The sequence below is a fragment of the Gymnodraco acuticeps genome, unplaced genomic scaffold (genome assembly GCF_902827175.1).
Source record: "Gymnodraco acuticeps unplaced genomic scaffold, fGymAcu1.1, whole genome shotgun sequence".
Lineage (NCBI taxonomy): Eukaryota > Metazoa > Chordata > Actinopteri > Perciformes > Bathydraconidae > Gymnodraco > Gymnodraco acuticeps.
Genome location: NW_022992351.1, coordinates 3853433 through 3864029, shown reverse-complemented (window position 1 = coordinate 3864029; position 10597 = coordinate 3853433). Strand labels below are relative to the sequence as shown.

At 39.6% G+C, this 10597-nt stretch overlaps 1 protein-coding gene across 1 annotated transcript; it reads right to left on the bottom strand.

Annotated features, from left to right (window-relative positions):
* Positions 1 to 1807: 1807 nt before the first annotated feature.
* On the bottom strand, positions 1808 to 10314 carry gpr157 (G protein-coupled receptor 157). The gene is made up of 4 exons (XM_034208826.1): positions 9752 to 10314; positions 7286 to 7499; positions 6127 to 6321; positions 1808 to 4279 (listed from the first exon to the last, which is right to left on the bottom strand). The coding sequence occupies exons 1-4, from the start codon at positions 10126 to 10128 to the stop codon at positions 4070 to 4072; spliced, it is 996 nt and encodes a 331-aa protein (XP_034064717.1). The 5' UTR covers positions 10129 to 10314; the 3' UTR covers positions 1808 to 4069.
* Positions 10315 to 10597: the final 283 nt, after the last annotated feature.

Genomic DNA, 10597 nt, shown 5'->3' with positions numbered 1-10597 from the left:
GCACACCTTGTTTGCTGCCGAATAAAAGTCAGAACCAACGTTTCCAGTTCGAAATAGTCCATTTATTTCCCTTTTTTACTGGTTTCTTTGTTTCATTCACCACACAATATTTATGGTTTACACAATACCTTTTGCTTTGTTTTTAATCCCGTGTATGTGTGCGTGTTCTCCGTGTGTGTGTGTGTGTGTGTGTGTGTGTGTGTGTGTGTGTGTGTGTGTGTGTGTGTGTGTGTGTGTGTGTGTGTGTGTGTGTGTGTGTGTGCGTGCGCGTGCTCCGTGTGTGGTCAAAAACTGTATGAGCCTTCCGGCAGAACCTCTCACCAACACACATAGGTTCCTACCTTTACAAAAAACAAAGTCAAACATTTTTAGGAAAGACACATTTTTATTGTCTCACAGTTTATAAATTATATTTTCAACCATTAAAACTAAAAGAAAAACTGTCATATATTCAATTCAACATACGTCATTTTCACTTAGCCTATAGCATTTGTTGCAACATAATTGGACACTGTGTTTAACTACAGGTAAATCATTAGAAATATGGGTCTATTTTGGCTAAATGTCTCCAACATAACCTGATGGATTAGGCTCAGGATCCAAAAACAATATCCAATTTGTTTATTACATTATCTTTATGCCCAGGGGGTTGAATGTAACTAAGAACTTGCGTATTTCCACGTTACGCTACTTTGTCAGACAGCGGTACTTTTTAGATATAGTCTGTTTTACCAGCTTTCTGTCCAATGAAAACCACAGCAGTAAAATGCAGCAGTAACAGCTTGTTACCAGAAAAGTACTTTCATCAACATTTAAAATAACGTGTATTGCAGCCAGTTATTCCACAACAGTTTTGGGCCAAATTAAAGTTGATTAGAGCGGTTGCAATATTTTTAGGTAACAGTTGGGGGAGCTAATACTGTGTTTGGTAGCATATCTACATGCAAAGGGAGAGGAGAAGATAGACTTAAAGTCACAGTGCAGTCCTCTGTGTCCCTTTAATATCTCAGTGCCTAATTATTCACACACTGAGAACACAGGAGCCAACCAGTAACCTCTCTTTTAATGAATCTAGTGTTTCTGACATTTTATATTACATGCGTGTCTCTTCTAATTTAAATAAGCAGCTCTAAACTGTTGCTCATTACCTCTGCTGTGTTGAGAATTGGCTCTATGAACCACTGACACAGCTAAATGAACAGCCTGTGTTGTGAAAAAAGTACTTCCATTACCTTGACTGGTGAATGGTCCCCCCATGCAGCGTGGCACTCTTTAACTTAATGAATTAAGTGGGCAGAGAGCCAGCAGGAGAGAGCAGAAACCCCTTCCTTAAGTGTTTCCAAGAGCTCCAGTTACACCAGTGTCAGCCCAATCTCACAATAACACGATGGAGTCATTCCTGCAGGAAATACAGTAAGTGTCGGTCGTCTGTCTGGCCTCTGCCGTCCTCAAGGACAAATATCTGTTTTTCATGTCATCAGCATAAACAGCACTGCACTTCTTCCATTTTCCCAGACATGGTATCAGTTATGTTGGTCCTGAGAGGACGACCTCTGCTCGGTGTCACGTTTAGACCATGTGTAAAATTAGATGGAAGAAAAGCTCTTCTTTATCTCATACAAATATTGATGTTTTCATAATTTCTACTATAAACAGCCAAAAGTCTCCAGGCTTTTGGAATGATGTATGAGAACTAACTGCCCTCAGTGTAGCTGCAGAGACTGACTGACTGACCTGATATACAAATTATTACAACCATATTACTCACTATTGCATTACCCAAGTCATCAAACAGATCAAGACACAGTGGTGGAAGAGAACATTTAATCTTATTTATCAATACCACATTGTAAACATACTCTGTTACAAGTAAGTCATGCATTCAAGATCATTAAGTAAATGTACAAAAGGTTTTCTGAATAATGTAAAATATATTACTTAATGATGTCCAGTGATACATTCATTTGCCCTTTACTTTAGTCCTGTAGATGTATGTGGGGATAGTTTGCATTACATAGTGCTAGTGTCTTTGGAGTGTAGAACCATTAAGTAGCATACTATGGAAATACCCAAGTACACCCCACAATTGTATTTTGCTGCCAACCCAGAGCAAACAGCCATAAATCCCCTCACTGTGACGCCACCTTCTCAACACAAACAAGTGCCTGCCCTCTGTGAGAGTCAAACAAACAATAATCACTTTAGGATAAGAGAAAATTAGCTGTCAAAAAGATGAAAATTCCCCTGCTTCACCTTTTTTCCAACGATCACCACAGTAATGAATCTAATTTTAATGTAGCTCATCCTCAAGGCAGGCTCATTAAACTCAATGGATCTTAGAAAATATTTTAAAGATCTGAAGGAACTACGGGGCTTGAGGTCGCATGAGTGTGGTTCAGCGGGTTCGCAGTGATGCCTCGTTGGTATGCGGTGGGCCTGGAGCTCAGTCGGGGAACAGGAGCTAACAACAGCGGGGGTCAAAGGAGAAGTGAGGCTCACAAGGTCTGGTTTCAAAAAGAGAAGGACGCCATGTGATGCTAGGTCATGCATCCTGACCACAATGACAGTATTGATGTCAAGTCATTTTTTGTGACACGTCAAATACTGATGGGGTTTTGCTACTACTGTCGAAAAATGTTGCAACTATGAAGTTAGGCAATGATAGGAAACACAAATATAGTTGGAATTAATACTAAATATGGAGCATCATAGATGAAACTTTTAATGTAATGATAAAATGCAGAACAATCTTCAGCTTAGTTTATCCTTAGGGTAATCAATTTAGTTCATTTCATCATATTTCACTTGCAGCTGTTCTTGTTTTATGTTGCTTTAACTTTTAAATGTTTGTTGTATTCAAAATTGTATGTTTTTATTGCCATCAAAGTTTCTTATTTTTGTGTTTTTCAGTGAAAAAGATTTTTTAAATAAAAGGTTGAATGTGTATTTAAGTTCATTCAACTCACAAAACAGCGCCCATATCATGTCATTTACTTTATATAGACAGTCAGATGTAATCAAGTTTCTTTCACATATGCAAAGTTATATCTGATATTTGAAATTTGATATTAAAGTAAAAACATATAGGATAATCTACCCAAAATATAAACACAAACAAAAGTGTAGCTGTGATGCACAATTGTTTGCCGTTTTCCTTAGTAACAAAGCAGCAGCTGTGTTCAGGTTAAGGTCATTACAGTTACAAAGGATTGTAACGTTGACAGGATTTTACTTTGGGAAATACGTGTGAAATTGAATCTTTTCATATCCCACCTGCAGCTTAATTGTCTTCCAAGATATTTATTCACTATTTAGTGCGTTACAAAATCTATTTCATTCACCAAAATAGGACCCAATGTGCTGCTGTTGTGCTATAACCTTCCACGAAGCACCACAGCTCTCTAGTAAGACGTGCATTTAGGCATATTTTAGAAGAACAATGACTGAGCACATTACAAGTAACTCAAACTGAGAAAGTTCACTCAAGCTGACCACAACCATTCAAGCCAACAGACTTTGATAGTGGTAAGATACGATTGTAGGTGGTTGTTCTCACTTAGTCTTTGTGAAAGTTTAGAATTGGACATCATTTGTTAATCACAGTGAGAATGCTGCAGGCACTTAAATGTGGGTCATTTTTCTCCATAAAAACGAGTCTGTACAGTACCGTGTAACAATATAAAAACTGAATATTCATTAACTTCACAGTGATTAATCCCAGAATGTAAGTGAACCCACATATTATGTGATAAGTAAAGCTGCTAACCCTTCACGGAGTGTACAGTTGTTCAAAATACAATAAGAAAAACACCTACAATAACAACTGTAAGTAAAAAAGCACTTTAAGGTTGAAAGAAAATCATGTGCCACACTGAAAAAGATTCACCAAGGCAGCAGCACGCTCATCACCAGAGTGCAGACGTGTGACTCCCTGTGACATAGATGTGCAAACACCTGCAGAATCTCCAACCTCTCAGCAGGCACTCGCTGTAATGAGGCTCAAGGTGAGGCAGAGAGCTCCCCCGCACACCGAATGTCTACCCAAGTTTTTCTTCTCACCCGCAGAGTATCATCCATCAGTCCCCACTCGACTGCTGCGGTCTTCTTCTCTCGGTGTGGAGGCGTCCTGTCCCGGCAGCAGCCTCTGAGCGGCGTCCTGAGAGTCCGCCCGACACTTGGAGCAGCAGAAGAGTGCGGCGCAGAGGCGTGTGCGGAGCGGCCGAGTCAGCAGGACGAACATGATGCAGTTAGCTGCTCCCTGCGAGGTGTTCCCAATTCCCTGTTGGGTCCAGACAAAAGCATTCAATGTTTAATGATGTGTAGGTGCAGGCAGCAAATATGGTAACTGAATTCAATTATTATTGTTTTCTTTTAAGAGAAGTGTAACAGTAACAGATTATTCAATGGAATAACATATCCCTGAATCGTTTGAATCCAAATCTCTACATATTATTATCTGACCATGATTAGTTAATATAGCGACAGCAGGCAACAAACAAAGTTGCTGAGAGGCTGAGGCCGGGGGCCTTTCTTATTTCTCTAATTTCCCCTCCTCGACTCCTCGAATCCTCGGTCCTCCGGTAGTGACCCGGAAATGGTTTTCAGCGTGCCATGTTGAAGGACATCTAATTTCTCTAAATGCACTTCGAGGACCGAGCATCGAGCATCAAGGAGGCTCTCTGGAGGAGCTATAATCGAGGATACACTGATGGGTCCTCCACGGCTCCTCCGCGGATGAATTTCCAGCAACAGTGATGTTTAAAAGAGGCGTGACGCACGGCCGGACTTATCTCAGCCAATGACAGCTCTGCATGCATCCCCTGGAAATTATTATAAACGCTTTTTTCGTTTTACATTTTCATGTATTGTCATTTCCATTCAGTCAGTCATTAAGTGCTATTAAAATGTTAATGTGCTACATATCCACACAAACAAACAAAGTGTACAGTTCAATGAATGTTAATCTAACTGGGTTTTGATAGATAACATATCTCTTTTTCTTCTCTCAATTATTTTATTTCTATTGTGCACTCTAATCAATATTAATCAAACTATTGTTCGTTTATACATTTTAAGAATGGCGTTTATCTTTTTTGAGAATGAGTTCTTATTTTATTTAATATATTTGGGTCTACAACAGATGTTACAAATGTTTATGTCGGTAAATGTGTGGCGGGGGTGTTTGTGAAAATAACGGGGACAGAGCTGCTGTCACGATCAGCTGTGCGGAGTCATCACAAACGGACGTCACGTGACGCTCCGGAGGAAAGGACGTCCCATTGCCCTTAAAGCGCATTTCCCTGCTTCTCGTGGTTTCCTTGCGTCTCTCCATGCTTCCCTGGTGGGAGGGACTAAATGCAGGGAAACGACGCAAGTGAGGGACGCAAGGATTTCATTCAACCGAAGTGAGATGCAGCCCCTGTGTCACCCTCTCTTCCACACACACCTCACGCAGGTGAATAGGATTATAATGAGTGCCGCCCATATCCATGTGAGCCAAGCCAACCAACCCACGGTGATCAAACAAATATCTTAGTTTAAAACAAAACGCATTACTATATACGTTTCATGGCTCCTACAGTTAATATTATAAATTCAGTTTATGATTGTCGTATGGAATAACTTTTAATTTTTCTGAATTAATCAAATTACCAATTTTTCTGATGAACCGTTGTATTATTATGTTAAATAGTGTTTTACAATGGCAGTATCAACATGATGTAATCCAACTGTCCAGGAAAGTATTCATCATAAAGGTTTTCATTTTTAACCAAGTTAAAAAAAGACTAACGGTTAGAAATATACTTAGCAACTTTTCAGATGTTTATAGATATCCGTCACCACAGGAACTTTTCATGATGAATGCGTGATGATTCACAGATCTGACAGCATGCAATCCCACCATCACAAGTTCAACAGCACATGAACAAATGATACATGACAGCACATTTACACCCACACGTATGTGCTGTCATACACACAAAACAACTCACACACACCTCATCTAAAAAGAATGAGGAAGTTTTATCAGGTTATGAAACTAGATGAATGAGATTAAGACAATTAGCAAGCATCCTTTATGTTTAACATTTTCAAATAAGGGATTAAAAGAAACTTTAAACTCACATGTAGTGTGACCAGCACCGGGTGCTGTCGGGCCGGGGAGTCGACGAGCAGCAGGATGAAGCGCACGGTGCTCCAGATCCGCAGCACGATGAAGATGATGGGGATGAGAGTCAGCTTCATATCCGCCATGGAGGAGAAGGACTGTGACGGAGGCCTGGTGGCCAAGATGGGACGGTACTCTGACAGGGCAGCATGCTGTGCAAACAGACAAGATTTCATTAAATCTTTTCTAAATATGTATTTATAAACTTGAAGCATATATTCTTAAGTTCCAAATACAGAAAATCGGCATGTCATTTGAATTTCCTACATATAACATTGAGGCTGCTTGAGGGAGATGTGACTTGAGAACAAATATTTTCCATATCAAAGGTCGGTTGTGTCTCGTTCCCTCAGTTTGAATTTGCGCCTTATTTGATTTCTTAAAAAACAGACAACTTGAAGGCCAAGAGTCCAAAAAACATCTTAATGTTTAGTGGACTTTTTCCTTAGAGAAATTCTTAGTACTCCAGATAGAGAGAATTTTGAAACCGTTTGTTTGCTCATTATATTTGATCAGTTTGTATATTGGTGACCCAAACTGAGATGCAGATTTAATATTTCTAAAAAATATGTATGTCTATTTATACTTTACAATCTATTTCCATCACTACATTCAAAACCTAAATTATCTTTTTCAAAAAACATCTGAAAAGGACTTCAATAAGCAAAGAATTGTAACACTTTGTGGATTTGATTGTCATGCTTCTCAACTAACAAAACGACGAAGACACATTTCTGGGTAAACTTTTAGGTACATTTAGAATGTTTAACAATTTAATATTCCTGCTTAATTTTGAACATTTGCTGAATTTGCTTTCTTTCTTTTAAGTGTGGCTATTGCTATTTAGTATATTAGGTGTCTTCACTAGCCATTTTTTACTTCTAACCACTGCTGCAGTGTTTTAACATTTTCCCAAGTGTTGTCTTTTTTATACGGATACATATGTGCAATTAAATGTAACTACTGTTTATGACTGTAATGTTGCAACTGTAGAATTTAATACAGCAATTTTCAATATCTGCAAGTTGTTCTGTATTCCACTGTTCATGCCTATGCAGTTGTGCATCATAAGTGTATTGAATGTAGTGTGCAGGTACACAAACACTGTATCCTCACCGCTATGTGGATGTGTCGCTTGATCAGGATGTAGAGGACAGGCAGGGTGAGGTAAGCCAAGAACTCCCAGATCTTCCCGGTGAGCAGCATCCAAAGGATCCGGTCTGGAGCGTGGATCCTGACCCAGCACCAGCCCACCGACACCTCTGACGCATCGTAGCCGATCTTGTACAGGCACACGGCCGCAACAGTGATGGCCAGAGGAACACCCCAACTACAACACACACACAAAGAGTTTAGAGGATTTAACAAAACAACCTAAAAGAAGTCAACTTGCAAGCTTTAGGAGAGGGGTCAACATCCAAAAACGTTGAAAAGACATGTGACACAAGGCCTATGTGTGTTAGTGCACACTGCAGAGTCACCAGTTGTGTTGCTTCAGCTCTGTGTGACATAAAACCACAAAATTATTTCACTTTAACAAGCCAGTGTTTCCCCTAGGATGGAGTCATAGCAGCGGTGCTAAGGCACGTGGGCCCAGCATAATGTGAGCGTGGAACACTATTTGTATATAGGGGAAACACTGCAAGCAATGCCCATCTTAAGGGAATACTATACTTTATTGGCCCTACATGGCTGATATAAATCCACAATGCACACCCTGTGTGTGTTTGTTTTGTATACAAGCCTTGATGAATGGCGGCTCTGTTGTGTGATTTCGAATTCAATGGAGCATTTGATAATTCACAGAAACAAAATTAAAAGAACAAACCCAGGCACTGCTTTGAGGAGTGCCCAGGGGTGAAAATGTTCTTGTGTCCAAAAATAGATAACTTATCTTCATAATCAACATGGACAGCTCTTTAATGTGCAGAAGGAAAACTGAGCATTCATAACGTCTAGTTAATGAAAAAACAAGCAGCTTGCTAAATAGCTTTCAAATGTATGATTGTAAAACTGTGTGATCTTGTTTGATACGGTTTTAATCCAATTATATTGGGGATTACCCATACAACTTGTAATGTGATTGTGCAATTGTCTTTATGTTTTTATATGTCTTGAATTAAGCTATTTGAATTTCCTTGTTGTTGAAGGCTGCGGTACAAATTAACTTGCCTTGTCTAATGAAAAACAGGTTTAGCTCCTTTTGCGAAGACAACTAAGAGCTATCTTATTCAAGGCCAGTATAAACAAATTAGATAATTAAAAGATCACAGTGGTATGAGAGTCTGGTCATTATGGTAACATCAATTTACCTATTGTGAGTAAACCTACTACACGCTGAGATCTAGTTAACCGGCCAAATGACCAATTAGTTTGCATCCATTGTTTTACAAACAAAGTATACTGATGTTTAGTACATTCTGAATTAATGTCTTTGATACCCTAGTCCTCGGTCACAAAATGTAATTTTTACACGTTTCCACCAGATTGAGCCATTTTATCATGTTTGCTATTTGCCCCATATTTCCACAGTAGGCCTATACACCAAGAGTATTGTTGCAGAATTATGTGTTTGCTGCAACGCATGAATACAAGTTATCATTCACTTTTCTCTAACTGTGACCCTAGAACTTTGTATTAAGGAACCTTATTAAATGTGTGCGTATTTAAAAGGTTTACAGTTCTGAAAATAAAACAAGAATTGGTAGTTGTTTCAGTACTCAGGCTGGTTAAAAACAATACCATTTAGTGGAAGTGGAATTATCATATATTTTAATAATATTTCTGACGCAGGCACCCGAACAGCTTGTTTAGGGATGTAAACCTACGACACTGTATACACACCATAAACACACACATGGATTAAAACATTGTTTGTCAATGGGCAAACTATCAGAGGTGGGAGAAGTACTCAGATCTTGTTAAAGTAGAAGTACCAGTTTGTAGGAATATTTTTTCCTTATAATTATTGATGCATTAAAGTGTTCTCAAAGCTGGTAATGGTGTAGCTAATTTTAATGACTTTGTATTCTGCAGGGTAGCTTGCGAATTTACTCCAGGGCTAAAGTAACTGAAGTCTTAGTTAAGTGTTGATTATCAAATAATTCATCCAAATCTGCCAAGTAGCCTACATAAAGGTGTTATATAAATGTAGTAAAAGCACACATTTAATATCGAAATTGTAGTGGGGTAGAAGTACAGAGTAGCCAGAAATTGAAATATATATTTATTTGGTGCAAAGTAACCAAGTATATTTACTCAAGTTTGAGTAAATATACTTGGTTACTTTGCACCACTGCAAACTACACCAATATAACAAATTAACCGAAACAAACTCATGAACTCTTTTTTAGAGTTAAAACAAAGACGAAGTCATACACTTTTCTTTTGCTGTCCAAAATTAATAGAATAAAAAAAATTCTGGTTTAAGGCGATTTGTCACCAGAATATCCCAACATGCTTCAGGGTCGCCTACAGGTGGGAGGCATCCCACTCCATCTAATGAAACTTAACTTTAGTCAGCTATCTCCAGACTCCACCAAAAGTTATTAGCTCTGGTAGTTAGCATAAGTTAGCAGTTACCTGACGATGTGGAAGCACCACACCAGGCTGTCTGCGGCTCTCTGGTTGGACCGGACGATGAACACATACAGGTACACAGCGATGGCCACGGTCCAGAAGAAGGAGCTGGTGTTGGCGAAGGTGGACACGGCTCCCTGCGCGATGCAGTCCAGCGAGTCGGTGCGGAAGACCCGCCAGACCCCGTAGGCGTAGGAGACGGCGGACAGCCAGTCAGACACCGAGAGGAAGACCAGCAGCCTGCGGGGAGTAGTCCTCAAATCAGCCCAGATAATGTAGGTGAGGATGATAAGAGAGGAGCCCAGGAAGGAGAGTGCACATGAACACAACACGACCACCTGCTCAGAGAAGTACACGACCGTCTCATTCCCATCTGCCATACTTCAGTGAGGTCATACGATGTTTCTGCAAACACTTCCCCGAAGAGAATACTAGTCTATCTACTTTTCTACCATAGTGTCTCTCTGCTTTATTTCCCCTCGAGTTGAGCTAAATGAGTTCACAAACTTCGTCCATTGCTTTTGAGGCAACCAAACAAACTTTTCTTGCCGTGTTTAACCCCTCCCTCCCCGCCTCCCCGCCTCCCCGCCTCCTCTGTGTTCTGTTTACCCTCGCTGCACCAACAGGAACCCAAAGCAGAAGTCAGTCAGCTGCTCACAGGCAGACTCATAATGCTCTATTTATGGCACTAATGTCCTTTACTTGTGCAACCCGAAAGCTCTGACTAATTTGTCACGTAAAAACAGAATCCAATGTAATGCCAAACTAGGGTTTTTACATAAAAGTATGTGCATTGCCAGCAAAACATTATTATAGAAAAAATACTATTATGATTATTATTATGTTTTT

Coding starts and splice junctions, on each gene's coding strand:
- gpr157 (XM_034208826.1), bottom strand. CDS start 10,128: ATGGCAGATGGGAATGAGACGGTCGTGTACTTCTCTGAGCAGGTGGTC. Junction 7,500..9,751: donor TGGTGCTTCCACATCGTCAG/GTAACTGCTAAC, acceptor TGTGTGTTGTAG/TTGGGGTGTTCCTCTGGCCA. Junction 6,322..7,285: donor AGCGACACATCCACATAGCG/GTGAGGATACAG, acceptor CTGTTTGCACAG/CATGCTGCCCTGTCAGAGTA.